The sequence below is a fragment of the Octopus bimaculoides genome, chromosome 18, assembly GCF_046866305.1.
Source record: "Octopus bimaculoides isolate indiv1 chromosome 18, ASM4686630v1, whole genome shotgun sequence".
NCBI lineage: Eukaryota > Metazoa > Mollusca > Cephalopoda > Octopoda > Octopodidae > Octopus > Octopus bimaculoides.
This window is the reverse complement of record NC_142945.1, coordinates 12,720,979-12,739,087: the sequence shown is the minus strand read 5'-3', so window position 1 is coordinate 12,739,087 and position 18,109 is coordinate 12,720,979. Positions and strand designations below refer to the sequence as shown.

The window sequence follows — 18,109 nt, the reverse complement described above, 5'->3', positions numbered from 1 at the left end:
AGGAACTGAAACCACAATCTTGCAATCATTGTGATGTCATAATCACTTAACCACTAAGCCACGCGTGTGCCTCCGTAACATTCATATTAAGATAATAGAAAATGTTAACCTTATTGAGAACTAGCGGGACTCGTGAATATTTCACGGATTTAAACTTACTGGGTTATTTCTGAAAACTTTATTCAAAAACCTGTGTTGTGTCTGTATCAAAAGAGAGTCGCTCATCTGCTAATTGAAAAGTGAAGGAAATTAGGATACGATGGCGACTTTGTGCATTTTATATATACACTTTATATACTTTATACACAATTTTATAGATTTAATACACAGCACTCTCCCTCTTTCTCTCGCACTCTTTACCTTACCCTCTTTTTCTCTCTCCTTTCTCTTTCGCTCTCTGCCTTTTCCTTCAACTAATCACGTGAAAGTGTTACAGACGGACTAAGTAACGGAGGAAAAAAACTTAGTTAAAAAAAGAATTACACATTTCACTCACCACCATCTCTCCCTTTGCCTCCCCTCTCTCATTCGTCCCTTCGACACCCTCCCTTCCGTTCTTCCCCTTCCCCTTCAACCAATCACATGGAAGCGTTACGGACGGGCTAAGTAACGGAGTGACAGGCAGAATTATTATGACAGCATTCATTGCAGCAGTTTTCAGATGGAATACACGATTCTTTTGAGAGAAATATAAATCCAAAGTTCTATAAAGCCACCGAATATTAAACTAAACTAAAATATTAAACTAGAATACGAAACTAAACTGTGATCAAATGTAACACTTACTAGTCCAAAATTGTGTATATTACTCCATAATCATCGAATACTCTTTGTTTTAGATCCTTATATCTACGTAATCTGATATTCTTTTGTTTGTTTTAATACGATATCAGGAATTGTTTCATTTGAACGAATCATGAATAGCAATCGTTTGAAAGAAAAATTACTTGTTTGAACGTGTAGCTGCATTTAAAAAAACATGTACCACTTGTAAATGATTATAAAAGAGATGAATTTAAGAAGATTTGATATTTTATTGCGTACCTCGTGAGAAAAGTGTCTTAAATAGCAAGCGCATTTCTTTTCGAAACCTTTTAGAAAAAAGTCCATAAAGAAGTGGGTTAATAGCAGAGCTGAGATAAAAAGAATACAGTAACGATTTGTAAATGGCATGGTCTTTATGACTTGTAATATTGGTAAAATTTTTAGTAGACACCTTCAAGAATGCTCCAGCGAAATGTGGTAAATAAGTCACCATCCAGACCAAAGTAATGGTCAACAAAATGAAACTGGTTCTAACTGGATTCATTGACGCTCTTTTAACACTCACTAAAGAGAACGAGCGCTTTATTGGACATATATCAGTGGACATGCCTTCATTTTGGGTAGAGGGTTCAGTTGTGATTGAAATGTCAAAAATACTACTTCTTTTAAAATTCTTGGCTGTGTAAGTGTTCCAAATACTCTTTCCAATCAGTATGTATACTACTAAGATAAAAATAAATAACGAATAACAAGCGGTTGCCAGAATAATATGATAGATTACAGGATAGACTGTGTCAATTACATTTGAAGAAATAGAACAATCTTTTGCTATATTTCCACATTGTCTGATCATTCTGATCTGTTGGCCGTACAAAAAAAGTGTTGGTATACTCAAAATAAAGGAAATGGTGATTAAAACTGTCAGAATTTTCTTTGCTTTGCGAATGCTAATTTTTTTTTTAAGAGGCTTACATATAAGCAAGTATCTATCGATTGCTATACTAAATACAATCAGAGCTGAAGTGATTATGGCTAGACAAACACAAAAGCGTATCGCACGACATGCAACATCACTCTCAAAAATGTAAGAATAATATAGAACGATAAGTTCCATAGGTATACATACTATGCAAATTAGAAAATCGCATATTGAAAGTGTTACAATAAATAATTTTGTAGCGTTTGGATAAAATTTATGATAGTATATATAGGTTACAAAGAAATTTCCAGTTCCTCCAATTATCATAGAAATTGTTAGAAACATTATTATAGGAAGATAAGCATTCACAATATCAGCATTCAATTTTTCTACACTAATAACACATTCGTTGATGCTTTTATTTTGTTCCATTTTTTTTTTCCACCTTCTTGGGAATGTCGCTTCAAAGTTTAAAGACAGCTTTTTGGTTTATTTCCTGGAAAGATAGAAATCGGTGATGCATAAATATTTTAGATATTTTAGTTCAAAATGTTGTTTGAAATGAAATGTTAAATGTTACCCTGAAATATTAAGTCTACTAAGATTTATATAAGAAAAAACTATTTCGGAGATGTCCTTGCCGGGCAAGTAATTTCATCTGACATCGTGTGTTGAGACTAAAACAGTTTCAGTTTGCAAGACAAATATTATCCATTCAAAACACACAGAGAGCGTTTGTTTCCCTTAAGCATTTATTATTTGTTACATGCTGTCAAAATTTTCGTTGCATGAACTGCAACCTGATCACTGACAATATTACACAATATCACTATATTACAAATAACAAATGTTTTTAAGTGAAGTTAATAGATATTGTGTGTTTCTGAATGGCTAACAAATAATATATCTATAACAAAAAATAGGCAGAGTAATAATTCATAATTTTTTTATGGATAAATATTTGTGTAGATACATTTTGGATATTAAATGGTCAAACATCAATCAAAAATTAAGAAGAGATAATATATAAACCTTATATTTGTGAATATATATATATATATATATATATATATATATATATATATAAATGTATGTATGTATATATACGTATATATGTGTGTGTGTGTGTACATATATATATATATATATATATATATATATATATATATATAAATGAGGGCCCTTTCACAAAGAAGAAAGAGCTGTTATAGTCCTCATTAATTTCTCTTCAGGGAGTTCATAATAAAACATGTAATAGCAAGACAAAAACGAAATAATGGGGTAACTTAAGGGCTCTCATTTATTTCGAAACATATATGTAGGAATTAAAGGAACTTTCATCGACATGCGTTTTGCTCCATTTATTATTATCAATATCTTCTTAAAATGTATCACTTTAACTCGGTATATCAACCTGTAAAGCGGCTGGGATATCTTGTTTTTTAGTGTAATTTTGCTACCCCTGGTAACTATTAACGTATTCAAATTATCGAAGGTTTTAATAATTGAGATAATATTAATATAAACATAAACTAATATATATATAGTGTAGTATATTGCCACTTAAGTGTGGCTGACCCCTAGGGGTGGATGTTACTGTTGCTTTTAGCCCCAGGAGGACATCTCCTCCAGCTGGCTTATCGACACACGACTGTGTCCTGTTTGCCAAGGGAAGTTATCCCTCTCACCTCGATCTGCAGCACGAACGTATCCGGATTTCAGGGTTATTTCCCTTCGTCGGCGCCCGATAGCTGCTGACCTTGGCCAAGGTCAGCAGCTATCGGGCGCCGACGAAGGGAAATAACCCTGAAATCCGGATACGTTCGTGCTGCAGATCGAGGTGAGAGGGATAACTTCCCTTGGCAAACAGGACACAGTCGTGTGTCGATAAGCCAGCTGGAGGAGATGTCCTCCTGGGGCTAAAAGCAACAGTAACATCCACCCCTAGGGGTCAGCCACACTTAAGTGGCAATATACTACACTTTATCGTGCAGTTACTGTTAATACTTCATTTAGAGAATTAACAATATATATATATATATATATATATATATATATATATATATGCACACACACATACACTTGCCAAAATAAGTTTAAGACCGATGATGACAGTTCTATTCCTTCGTTAATATATTTTTAACAAAACTGTATAAAACTATTTTACTTTTTACTGTGTATGTAGAATTTTATCTCTTTCAAATGATATAGACGTTATATATCTTTCTACCTTTCAAATAATTTTAATGCGCAATTAATCCAAATGATTAGAAATTGTCGGCAAAATAAGTTTAAGACTGTACCAACATTATTTTGTTTAAATTGAAAATCTACGGCTCAAATGATCAACGAACAAAAATTTATTATTTATAACTTGTTCCATAGTCATTAATTTCAATTACAGCCTTTCAACGGAGAGACATGGAGTTCGACAAATGAGCACAAAAATCACTTGGAATGTTCTGCCATACTTCTTCAATAAAATTATTCAATTGGGACAAATTTGTTGTTGTTTTTTTGTTTGTGTGTGTTTTTTTTTTTGTTTTTTTTTAGCATGAACTCTTTTAGAAACATAATTCCATAAATTTTCTATCGGATTCAAATCCGGGCACTGCGGAAGCCACTCAATAACCACCATACTATTGCGCTCAAAATGTTGCAGAACTCTCCCAGTCTTTTGAACGGGGCAATTGTCCTGCTGGAAAATAGATCCCGGTGGTGTCTGATTATTTAAATATTGCAGATAGCCTACACTGTTCAGTCTTCCATCAACCCTTAAGTTTTGTTAAAAACTCGAAAAGCACTCGGAGAGCGCAGACCTCCACCAAACCAGAAGGAGCAGCACTACGACGACGACGATGACTACCACTACCACCACTACTACCACCATATCACAATCACCACCACCACAACCACCAACATCATCAGCAGCATTGTCATTGCTTCTACTTCAACCACATACACCGCCATCAACGTTATCATGACGGTTACTTTGACAGTCACTTTCACCACCACAACCAGTATAACCACTACATTACTACCACCACACAACTAACACTATTACCACCATCACCTCAGCATCACACATCATACCGCTCCTGTCGCCATTATAACCACCGATACTATTTTATCCTCGGTCGGAGGATCGCGGTTTCGATTCCCAGACCGGGCGTTGTGTGTGTTTATTGAGCGAAAACATCTAAAAGCTCCACGAGGCTCCGGCAGGGGGTGGTGGTGACCCCTGTTGTACTCTTTCGCTCCAACTTTCTCTCACTCTTTCTTCCTGTTTCTTGAGTAACGCTGCGATGGACTGGCGTCCCGTCCAGCTGGGGGGAACACATACGCCATAGAACCCGGAAAATCGGGCCCATGAGCCTGGCTTGGCTTTTAAAGGGCGCATAAAAAATAAAAAATATATACATATAAACGGAACATAGACGCAAAGCAGTGTTAAGTATGAGCAGAATTTAGGTTAGTTGAAATATGTTTGTCACATATTTCAACTGCTAAAGGCATCGATGTCTGAGATTCTCGAGAGATAGCGACACTCAACAAACTGGATGTTCTCACACCTTTTTACCTTAAGAGAATTTTTTTCTCTATGGCAACTGCAGTGTATTTGCTCTTAGCAAATACATATACATATACATACATATCCACCATCCTCTCTGCTCTCGTGTGACCTGTGGTCAGCTTTCTTTTCACTCCAGCCGCTGTGAAGGCAAGACGAACTACTAGCGTTCTACCTCAGATTCGCGTTTGGCCGTACGGCTTTTGAATGTTGTTTTCACTGTCCAATTTTTCCTGTCTTGGTTTGTGTTTGCCACCTTGGAATCCTCTGTGTAGTGGGTTGATCCACTACTCAGGAAGAGACTATTCTAGAGTACGTTCTGTCTTATCTTCGAAACGTCAGGTTAGAATAGAGGCAGCTGATGAAGGAATATTCCAAGTGGCTTTCTGTTTTCCTATGTGTTCGTTCCGTTGTCTGTAGTTCATTGTTCTAACGTCCTGTACCCTGATATGCATATATATACACATGTAGATGTAAGTATGTACATATATGTGTGTATACATGTATATATATTCTTTGTATTATTACATTATTGAACGCACACGTCCTTTTTTGCAAGTAAGTCTGTACTTTATTATTCTGACGTGACTCCATCTTTCTATCTATCTATCTATCTATCTATCTATCTATCTATCTATCTTTCTATCTATTTATCTATATGTCTTCCTCTATCTTTCTATCTATCCCTCTATCCACCTCGACACCACCAATTTTTTTTTTTTTTTTTTTTTTTTTTTTTCCTTCCTTCCCCCTCCCAAAAAGAAAAGCTCTACATTGTATTTGTCCCATCTTCGTTGAGCCCTGTGTGGCTAATAAAAGAAATGTATCTTTCTTCTTACCCATCTCCCCCTCTCGCTCTGCTTCCTTCTGTTATCTTGGTTTCTACTTCATTGCTATACACTTCTGTCCCTTCCTCCTTGTTCCACTTCCCCTCCCTACCATCCTCTCTCTTTCTCTATCTTTCTACCTATCCTCTATTTACCTACCTATCTATCTTTCTTCTTACCCATCTCCCCCTCTCGCTCTGCTCCCTTCTGTTGTCCTGGCCTCTACTTCACTGCTATACCCTTCTGTCCCTTCCTCCTTGTTCCACTTCCTCCCTCCACCATCCTCTCTGTGTATACATGTATATATATGTTCTTTGTATTATATATATATATATATATGAACGGTTAAGATGAGAGAGTAGGCAAGTCATATGCATGACTACGTACGCTGTGATCTTAGTAAATGTTGAACAGAAATTGACAATTGACAAAATATAGTATATAAACCACATGGTATCCTTCGACCCCTTGCGGTAAAAAAAAGTAAGCTGTTATTATTATCATCATCATTATTATTATTATTATTGCCTTTGCACAGCTTCTAACGCTGGAGATGTACTGCGGTGTCTTCTGTTCACTACCAGTGAACTAAGGTAACACCTCTTATATTTCGAGCACTTTCCGGAGTATTCGGGCGGTTCCAAGCAGTACTGTTTTCTGCAAGTGCTCCACCCTTATTGCAGCCCCGATTTGTTCCATGTACTTCTCGAGATTTTTACTCACAGTTCCCAGGCTTCCAACTATTATTGGTACTACTGCTACCTTTTTCATCGACTACAACTGCTTAACTTCCCAAGTTAACCTGTCATATCTCTCAACATTTCTTTCTTCCTTATCGCATACCTTGTAGTCAGCTGGGCATGCTATATCTATGATCCAGCATCGTTTGTTTTCTTTTTCAATTAAGATTATGTCTGGCTTCCTATTCTCTATCTTATGGTCGCACTGAATCATAAAATCCTATAGGATTTTTGCATTTTTATTTTCGACGGTGCCTTCGGGTTTGTGGTCGTACCAATTTTTTGCTCTGTCAAGTCCATACTTGTTGCAAAGTGTCCAATAGATAAGCCTTGCTATATTGTCGTAGCATCTCTTATATTCCTTCTGGGCTAGTGGCGTACATTGGCTGGTAGTATGCCATACGGTTTCACCATTTTGTCCACAAAGTCTGCACTTATCACTTTCTGGTGTGTTGTCTAGTTTATTTTTTATGTAGTTTGTTCTAAGTGCTTGCTCTTGGACAGCACAGATTAGAGCCTCCATTTCCGGTTTTAAATCACTTTTAGTCAGCCACAGCCATCTTTTTCTCTGTCTGTCTTATCTTTAACAACCCTATGAGATTGACCATGCATTCTTTTCTTTACCCTTTTATTTTCAGTTTCATTCGTTTTCAATTTCTTGTACAGTGCTTTACCTTAACAATCTTTCATCCTACACAAGCCTGACTCTCTTGCTTCTAATAATAGCCGTTCTGTAGCATTTTTTACATACCATGCTATGTTGTTTTTTTTTCTGTTCTAATACTGTGTTTGCATACAATAAGTCCTCTCCCCCTCTTTTTCTTGGTACATACAGTCTCTGCGTCACTTTTGGGGTGTAGTGTCCCATATCTAGTTAGCAACTTCCTTCTCTTTCTGTCTAAGCTGTTTAGTTCGTCTAATGTCCATGCGATTACCCTTGCTCCATATCTAAGGTGTTGATAGCTTAAATCTTATTCCGTCCGTTTAATTTTGACTGAAGGATCAGTCTCAGTCTGCGCATGTACTCTACCTTAAATTTTTCTGTCATTTCTTCCTCCATCAATTTATCCATTTCCAAAATTCCCAAGTACTTATAGCCCGTCTCTTCTATCTGCTTCATAACCCCACCCCCCGACCGTTAACCCGTCCATACATAACCTCCCCGTATCGTTAGCCCGTCCATACATTTGATTTTGCTTCTCTTCATTACTAACACATCACACTTTCTCAGTCCCAACACCATTCTGATATCAGCACTGAAGTTATACACCGTATCAGCAAGGGAACTGACTTGGGCTTCACCTTTACCATAAAGTTTGAGGTTATCCATGAAGAATAAGTGGTTGACATTTTGTTAGAGGCTTTTGAACAAATACCCAGCTTTTGCTTTCCTCAGAATCAGTGTTAGTGGTATCAAGCTCAGTACAAAGATCAGTGGGGACAGGCAGTCCCCTTGGAAGATGCCCCTCCTAATTTCTACTGTCCCTAAACTGCTTCCGTATACTCTCAGGTCTGTCCTCCAACTCGTCATACTTTTTCCAAGCAATCACTTAACATTCGATGCAATACCAAATAGGTTCATACATTCCATAATCCAAGAATGTGGAATCATATCGTACTCCTTACGATAGTCGATCCATGACATGGCTAAGTTACTTTTCCTCCTCTTGCAGTCTTGTCTATCTTGCAGTTTTGTCTATCAGGAACTGATCCTTGGTACCTTTGCATTTACGCTTGCAACCCTTCTGCTCATGTGGCAGGACTCCATTTTTTTCCAGATGTTCGTACAATGACTCTGTGAGTATTCCAGTCAATAACTTCCACATAAGTTGTAAACAGGATATCGACCTCAGCACTGTCCTACCCATTGTCAACCACTCTGGTGTTACTTGGTCGGCATTTAAAAAGGTGTTGAGTTGTGCAGCTATTCGTGCATGACATTCACCAAATCTTTTGATCCAGTGGCCTTGAACTCTATCTGGTCCCGGGGCCTTGCAGTTGCTCATTTTTTTTTTTTTTTTTTTTTGCTGATTTCCTTCACTTCCCTAACTGAAATGACTAGTTCTGCCTGTTTTAGACAGACTACTGTTTGTTTCAGTTCTTGCAGTCATTCAGCATTCTATTTGTGCTCCTTGTCTTTGCTCCAGATGTCACTCCAAAACATTTAACTTTCATTGTTATCTGGTATCAACTTTTCATCTGTACACCCTCCATTTATTTCTTTATAGAATCTCTTCTGATCCTCTCTGAATAACCTATTCTGGTGGTGTCCCTTCATTCTTTGGTCGTATCTTACCATCTTTACTTTCTTTGCAACAAGGCACTGCTTCAGTTCCTCCATTACTACTTTCAGGCCCTTTCTTTCAATATTATACTTCCTTTTCAGCGCCCTGTATTTTTGTTCGCTTTTAAGCTCCCCTTTCTCTTTTCGGTCTAACACAGATTTCCTTCGAGAGCATCCTATTATGTTTCTTTTTCTTGACATCAACACCCACGTTTTCTGTTACAGCAATACTTACTGCTCTATATTATCTAATATAGAGTACGAATACTTACTGCCTTGATCAAATTATTTGTTTCTGTGATGTTGTTTGTTCTGATGTATTTCAGAATTTCATTGGCATTTTTCGTTTCTTGGTTCAATTTCCATCGATCAACCTTTTTAAGGTTGCAAATAATGTCGTTATCGTTCTCCTGTAGTCTTGCCTCTATTCTGTCGTAGATTGCCTTTTGTTCATCTGTCATGCTGCCATTACTTTTATTGTCTTATTTTAGTTTTATTGTCTTCTACGGTACCATGCTATCCATTCTTTTCACTTATCTAATACTTTCCTCGTTATTCTGGCCGTGCCAAGGTGGCAAGCCTTTTGTAACAGTTCTACTGGGCACTCTATTCCAATTTCCTTTACACTCCCCTTGATGCCTTCTGATACTGTTCCCTTCTTCATTTTCCACAGCCGGGTTATTTCGTATTTAAGAGGGTTGTATTTATCTATCTTTTCACCTACCTTCTTGACTTTTCGTGGGTCAAAGGGGCATACAACATCAACTATTTAGCATATGTGGTACATTTTGTCCACCACCACGAGATGCCTGATTTGTTTGGATTGGAAAATTCCAGAGGATTTTGCTAGTCTCCGACTCCACCATTCTGCTACTACTACTACTACTACTACTACTACTACTACTACTGCTGATGATGATGATGATGATGCTACTGCTGCTGCTGCTGCTATTTGACACTTGTGTTGATGTCGTTTTTGCTTCTGTCTTCCAAACACGTTTTATTCAATCATTACCAAATGAAATCTTATTTGGAGTTCTTGTAAAAGTATAAGAAAAAAATCAAGGACTCTACTAAACTTCGTTAGAAAAGAGCAGTTTTCGTTCCCCGTAGTAGACAAGAAAGACCGTCTGCTTCATACACTTTTAAATTTAATTTACACGTTACACTTTCACAATCAAAATGGATACTACACGAAAGAACAATACTGTGTCAAAGAAACAACACACCCATATGTATAATAAGGAGTAGAAAAATAACGGTAAAGTGAGCATTTAATAGATGAAAATATCCCAGATACTTAAATATGTAATTTGGAATTTGGTGACAGTAATAACAACAACAATAGCCGGAGTGACTCGTATACGATTGCAACAACTATAGTCTTCTCATATAGCTACTGTTTTAAAACAAACCTTCCTTCCGTGGGAAATGAACATATGGAATTTTTAGAACTATTATTGTTACAAGAAAAAAAGGTAATGAGCTGACAGAATGGTTAGCACGCCGGGCAAAATGCTTAGCGGTATTTCATCCGTCTTTATGTCCTGAGGTCGACTTTGCCTTTCATACTTTCGAGGTCGATAAATTATGTACTGGAGTTGATGTGATCGACTTTCCCCCAGTTCCAGGCTTTGCACCTTTAGTAGAAAGAAGTACTTTTACAAGGAAAAAATCTAGATGTGAGAATTTTGTAAAATTGGATGGCAATTCTTTGTCATACGAGCTAATCCAACAAAGACGGAAACGAATTAAGTTTTTCTACGCATCAAGTAGTACATGCACTCTGAGACATCTCGGGAGGAATCACTTCAATAGCAAAAGCAAAAGATAAGGTACCATAAATGTTCATGTCGCGACTCCTAGCGGAAAAAGATACCAGCATCGAAGATAGTAACATCTTCTGGATTAGTGAGTGATTGTGGCATTTCTACTGATTTATGATATAGTTGTTTCTCAGTACATAAAAGATTTTTCAGTTTATTAATCAGAACGCATTGTGGTTGAAAACTTTCTCGCATCTACAAATAGTTTAAACATTTGTATAAAGTTTACCGATTGTGTTAAAATCGACTCCTCTCTCTATGTGTAGTAATATATAAACAACACCGTTATAGGAATAGAAAGTAAACTGTTCCCAAAAAATACAGAATATAATTATATTACTGAAATCTCATGACATCAGGACAGATTTATCTTAACAGAAATCTGAAAAAAAAAGAAAAGGATTATATATTAAAATAGAAGAAAAAGATACCAACATTCAGGAGAGTAACATCTTTTGGATAAGTGAGTGATAGATCCCATAAGATTTTAGCTACAGTGCTAAAGAAGTTCGAATTTCTATTTTTGTGAACAAAAAAACCTTCGATTTCCTGGTAAGTTCTGCCAGATGGAAATGTTTTCAAGTTGAAAATGAGGTTTGAATCATGACGTAGTGTAATCATTCTGATGTCATAATTTTTTATTATATCTATACCAAATCTTTAATTACATCCCCAAATAATCAATACAGCAAGATACTTGAGAATCTGGGACTGTTTTTTTTTTAATCAGACTAGAAACAATTCTGAAAAAGGGAAAATAATGATAGCAAAATTCGTAGAAAATTTCTGCTAGGAGTCGCTGTAAGAACATTTGTGCTGTGACTCCTGTCTGTTATAGTATCGTTCCTATAGGCGATGATTCACTAATATTATAAAGCTACAGTTCGTTACACTGCTCTATAGTACTGTGGGGGGGGGGGAAGGTGTGCGAATAAAAAAGGCCTCTTTATGAGATATCTTGAGTAAGAAGTTTGTAATCACTTTTGACAGGGGTTTTTGAATTGTCAATAAACTTGAGAAAAACATTCAAATTATTTTTTTACCTCAACTGAGTTATTGGAAAAACATTTTTCTCTTTTGTTTCAGCCATTAGCCTGCGGTCATGTCGGGGCACCGTCTTGAAGAATTTTAGTCGAACGAATCGGCCCCAGTACTTATTCTATCGGTTTCTTTTATCGAACCACTAAGTTACGGAGAGCGTATATACACTAATACCAGTTGTCAAGCGGTGGTGGAGGGACAAACACAGACACAAAGTTACACACATATATATAAGACGGGCTTTTTTCAGTTTCTACCTACCAAATCCACTCAGGAGGCTTTGGTTGGCCTGAAGCTATAGTAGAACTATAGCTTCAAGCCAACACACGCCGAAGGTGCCACGCAGTGAGACTGAAATCAAACAGCAGGGTATTGAAATCATTGTAATGTCATAATACAGTTCTTATAAGTAACACTCCAAAAGTACTTATGGCTGTCTGAGACTTCACTACAACTTAAGTTTCCTAAGAATTTCGTTTATTTTTTTATTTTTATTATTCTTTTTTTGTTCTACCATGATTTTTTACTGCCATTATTTTCGCAGAATGCGATAATAGAATAACTTACCTAGCTTTCCTCTATGATTTCACACATCAGACAGATATGTGATCTTAATGAACATTTGTTCCATAAGCAATTAACGAACTTGTCTATGTTTTTATATCATTGTGTTTACAACTGATAACATCCAGTGAGATAATTAAAACAATATTCAATTTTGATATGTTGAAACATGTTAAGCCTATCATCTATACATGTTTTTGGCCATACTGACGCTAGTGTGAGGAATAGAGTTGATGATTGTTTGATTAATTTCAAGTTCTATGAGATGGTGGGAGATCCGGTCCATATGTTGCAAAGTATACTACTTTTACTGCTAAGCAAAATCCGCGTGTTTTAATTGGAATTAATATGCCTAACGTAACCTCTATAGTAAACCTAACTAGAAGTTGCAGTATATTGTCTTTTATTCTTTTACTTGTTTCAGTCATTTGACTGTGGCCATGCTGGAGCACCGCCTTTAGTCGAACAAATCCACCCCAGGACTTATTCTTTGTAAGCCTAGTACTTATTCTATTGGTCTCTTTTGCCGAACGGCTAAGTTACGGGGACGTAAACACACCAGCATCGGTTGTCAAGCGAAGTTGGGGGGGGACAAACACACAAACATATACACACACATACATATATATATACCACAGGCTACTTTTACGAAGAATAAGTCCTGGGGTCGATTTGCTCGACTAAAGGCGGTGCTCCAGCATGGCCACAGTCAAATGACTGAAACAGAGTAAAAGAGTAATGTTTATATTCTGTGTTCAGGTAATCTTTACTATTATTTCTTACGGGGGTCGATCAAATGAATACATTTAACTAAATCGGTCCAAGGCGGTGGCCTGGCATAATAACAGATAAATTGCAAATAATAATAATAATAATAATATTAATATTAATAATAATAATAATATTCTGTAAGCCTATACATGACTGTAATAATAATCCTCGGACGTATATTGTTATTTTTTACGACGTCTTGCTGGCCATCAGCTCGCATCAATGTTGTTATTGTTGTTTAACGCTAGGTCAGTACAGATGTTTATGCCTTGAGGCCACCGTCTTCTTCTAGTTATAGTGTGTATTGTATATGAAAGCGAATCAGTCCTCCCGTTTAACACCAATATCAGTTTTTTTGTTTTTTTTTTCTCTGGTTTATACTTTGCTGTATGGCCCAGTAGTTAGGGCAGCGGACTCGCGGTCGGAGGATCGCGGTTTCGATTCCCAGACCGGGCGTTGTGTGTGTTTATTGAGCGAAAACACCTATAGCTCCACGAGGCTCCAGTAGGGGGTGGTGGCGACCCCTGTTGTACTCTTTCGCCCCAACTTTCTTTCACTCTTTCTTCCAATTTCTTGAGTAACGCTGCGATGGACTGGCGTACAGTCCAGCTGGGGGGAACACATACGACATAGAAACCGGGAAACCGGGCCCATGAGGCTTTGAAAGGGCGCATAAATAAATAAAACACTTTGCTGTAAGCTTTCAGACAAGATCTTAATACTTCAATTCTCTACTTATTACAACAGCATACACGTGATACGTGTTTCCTTTGTCCTTTCCTTTCCCCAACTGATTCCGGTTATCACAGAAGCCGCCCTTCATTATCTGACTAACCCATAAAACAAATCTAGAACTTCGTCATCTAGCTTATTGTTTCTGTTGATGATGGAGGGTGTGATTTGAAAGAGATATGGTTAGTAAATTTTGCATGGATAATATTTTTATTGTAGATACTGTATTAGATATCTTCATGAACCCGACATTTTTCAGCGTTTCACTCAATATACAATGTAGATAACAAATATTGACCGAATATATTTGGATTAGATTTGTGTATTTGTAACATTCGTTTTAAAATATCGTTTAATTCTATTTATCAAAAGTTGTTTCATTTGCACACATCATGTACATCAGTGGTTAAAAAAAAATACTCGTTCAAAAATGTTAGACTAAAACAGAACTTGTAGCCTTCATTTATGAAAGATTGCAAAGTGACGATATTTCATGAAATTCGATATTTTATTATTTAAAGAAGTGGGAAGTTTCATGAAATAAACTTATTAATTCAATACGAAACTGCCGACCGAAAAGTCCGTAAACTAATGGGTTAAGAGTCCCGTTGAGGTAATAAGAACACATTAACAATTTATAAAGAATTTTTTCTTTATCACTTGTAGTTTCACTAAAACGTTTAGTTAACAATCGCCAGAACACTGCCGTGAAATATGGGAAAAAGCATATACACCAGACCAAAGTGATGATGAACAAAATTAAATTAGTCCGATTTGGATGCATTGAATGTCTTCTCTGCTTCGTAGCGGGTTCTTTATCCTCTACCCAATCATTATCTGATAGCATGCTTTGGAGCATAGTAAATACAAGAAATGTATTGGCTCTATTATTTTTCTTTGCTTTGTAAATTTGGAAGATCTTTCTTCCAATTTTTATGTATATGAGTACGAGTAAAATAAAGACCAAAGAGAAAACAGTGACTATTAAAATATAATACGCAAAGGGATATACTGCGGAATTTAAATAGGGACCAAGTGAACACTCTTCTCCGATATTTCCACATTGTTTCACCATTCTATTTTGTTTACTGTACACAAATAATGATGGTGTACAAAGAATTAAAGAGCAGATTGCTGAAAATCCTAGAATTTTCTTTGCATTTTGAGGGGAAATTTGTTGATTAAAAGGTTGACATACAAGTCTGAATCTATCGACTGATATAAGGAATATAATCATAGCTGAATTGGTTACTGCTACAGCTGTCGTAAAATGTACCACACGGCATGCAATATCGCTGTGAAAAGTGAATGAAAAATGTAGAATCACAATTTCCATAGGTATACATATTATGCACGTCAGAAAATCGCACGCAGAGAGCGTTACAATAAACACCTGAGTGGCTGATTCATCAAACTTATAGTAGTATACATATATTACAATGAAATTTTCAATTACTCCCAAAGTCATAACCGTTCCGAGATATAATAATACAGGTAAATAAACGTTCACCATTTTAGCGTTTAGTTCTTCCATAATATTAGTACAATTGTTGACGTTATTGTTTTTTTCCATTTTCTTATTTTTCTTCAACTTCTTGGAAATATCTTTAGAAACGACGAAAACAGCCTTTTGATTTGGAATGATGTCCCTTGCACATTCTGAAAAGAAAAAGGTCAGTTTAAGAACTTGCTAGAACTATTAAGCATAATTCTAGGAAACACAGTCAACATGTATTTTACAAAATAAAAACTATATCTATAAAAGAAAGTAAGGTATTATTCTTGAATTTTCTAAATAGATATTAGTGTTATTTCTTTACTACCCACAAGGGGCTACACACAGAGGGGACAAACAAGGACAGACAAACGGATTAAATCGATTATATCGACCCCGGTGCGTAACTGGTACTTATTTAATCGACCCCGAAAGGATGAAAGGCAAAGGCAAAGGCGACCTCGGCGGAATTTGAACTCAGAACATAGCGGGCAGACGAAATACCGCTGAGCATTTCGCCCGGCGTGCTAACGTTTCTGCCAGCTCGCCGCCTAAATTGCTATTGGTGTGTAGAAGTACTGTATTAAGAGCAAGACATCAATCAATAATTAACAAGGGTTATTAAAATGCCTACAGATGAATATTGACAAAGTGGATCGATTCAATCATGGATAACAACCAACAATCAACTACAAATTTGGATTTTTTTAAGTGTTTAACAATAATTAATGCATGAAAAGATAATTGTAAACCATTTATTGGTTTATAGGCGTGCGTTTAAGTACATGTATATATTCTAGTTTTTAATGTGTGTGTGTGTGTGTGTGTGTATGCATATATATATATATATATATATATATATATATATATATATATATGTATGTATGTATGTATGTATGTATGTATGTATGTATGTATTTAGAGATAACAGAAGTAAATAGACACCATTAAAATTTATTTAAATCTAAAATTATACATTCAAATTATTTATTAATTGTTATAATATGAATATTTAATATTCAATAGACATGCCCATTGAAGTTTTCAATGCGAGGACCCTATTAGGCATGTTACTGATCAGATGACGAATATTCTGTTGCGGAATTTCTTGCCAAGTTTCATGCAATAATCTCAAAATATCTGGCTTTGAAGATACGATACTTTCTTGTTCTTTTTATGGAGTGTCTTGTACATTATGTTACAGAGGTGTTCAATAGGGCTCGTATCTGGTGGCTGGCTTAGCCATGGAAGTTTTTCAATGGCATTGTCATCCAACAAATCTTGGGTCATTTTAGCTTTCTTTAATCATTTCGCCACTAGAGAAGATTAGGAGTCCTTTCTGAAATATGGACACATTTATCTGAATTTATGTTTCCCTCACACTCCACCAACTATGATCCCATTGCTCCAAATTGCTCCCCAGACCATCACAGAGTAGTTGCCGTGTTTCATTGTTGGTTGCAATCTTTTCACATCAAATTCTTGATCACAGAGTCTCCAGACCCACACTCGACCAATGTCACAAAATACAGCAAATCTGGAGTCATCAGAGAATATAGCAGTGTCCCAAAATGCTAGTGGTCTCTCCACCATCTCATTGGCTCAATTTTTTCTCCACTTGATGTTGGTTGGTCAAAGAAGTGACTTCCTTCTTGCTACTCTTCCAAAGTAACCAAGTTTGTGGAGATACCTGACAGCTGTTCTGGGACTGACATCAACTTCTTCTGCTACGTCAGAGGCCTTGCAACGAGAATTATATTCTACACTTCTCTTAGCAAAGAGATGGGTCCTGTCAGAGGGCTCTAGTTGATCTGGGCGAGGTGATGTGGACTCCTTCTCCTCTCTGGTGAATTGCACAATCACTCTATTAACTGTAGAAAGCGGGATCCCAAGGTTTTCTGCGATTTTACGCTATGACCCACGATACGGCCTCTTTGAAATTCAGACAGTTCCAAGGCTTCTTTTGTACATGGCATGATTAAACAGACATATAGATTAAACACATAGAACCTGAAACATAAAAATGTCAATTAATAAAAAATATAAACCATTACAAGTTAGAATAAACATAAAATGATGTTTTATGGCGTGTCTATTTACTTCTGTCATGTGTTAGAAGTAAACGCTACTCAAAATCACACAGCGTGTTTACATTCATGAAATCTCGTAATATTTGGACAGATGTACTTTAACATAAATCTGAAAGAGAAGCAATGTACTTCAATATAAAAAATACTAGGAAGTGATACCAACATTGCGAACGACATCAGCCTTCGGGATTGAAACAGTGAAAGTTACAGCTTTCACATTTTAGCTTCAGTGGTTATAGTGGTCATAGCTATATCAAAAATATTTATTCAATATTCTGTAGAAGCAAAAAAGTTTGGATTTAGATTTCGGTAAACAAAAAGTTTCTATCAGATAACTTCTGCGAAAAATTCCGATAATCTTGACATTTTTCCTTCGAATTCGAAATGTGACTGCAAAAGTGACGCGTTTTAGTCATTGTGCCGTCATAATCATTGTTACTGTATGTATACCAAATCTTCAATTACCTCTTCAAATAATCAATAC

At 36.4% G+C, this 18,109-nt stretch overlaps 2 protein-coding genes across 3 annotated transcripts; both read right to left on the bottom strand.

Annotated features, from left to right (window-relative positions):
- Positions 1-1,014: 1,014 nt before the first annotated feature.
- On the bottom strand, positions 1,015-11,525 carry LOC106870482 (orexin receptor type 2). Its single transcript, XM_014916595.3, has 2 exons — positions 11,368-11,525; positions 1,015-2,180 (listed from the first exon to the last, which is right to left on the bottom strand). Exon 2 carries the CDS (start codon positions 2,114-2,116, stop codon positions 1,034-1,036), a length of 1,083 nt encoding a protein of 360 aa, XP_014772081.1. The 5' UTR covers positions 2,117-2,180; positions 11,368-11,525; the 3' UTR covers positions 1,015-1,033.
- A 3,004-nt stretch (positions 11,526-14,529) lies between these two features.
- Positions 14,530-18,041, bottom strand: LOC106870483 (cholecystokinin receptor). 2 transcript variants are annotated; one of them, XM_014916596.3, is made up of 2 exons: positions 17,789-18,041; positions 14,530-15,699 (listed from the first exon to the last, which is right to left on the bottom strand). In XM_014916596.3, the coding sequence occupies exon 2, from the start codon at positions 15,611-15,613 to the stop codon at positions 14,552-14,554; it is 1,062 nt and encodes a 353-aa protein (XP_014772082.1). In that variant the 5' UTR covers positions 15,614-15,699; positions 17,789-18,041; the 3' UTR covers positions 14,530-14,551. The 2 variants fall into 2 exon arrangements, with proteins under 2 accessions (XP_014772082.1, XP_089221937.1); XM_089365811.1 differs by lacking the exon at positions 14,530-15,699 and adding an exon at positions 16,476-17,545 and having other exon boundaries at positions 17,789-17,921.
- Positions 18,042-18,109: the final 68 nt, after the last annotated feature.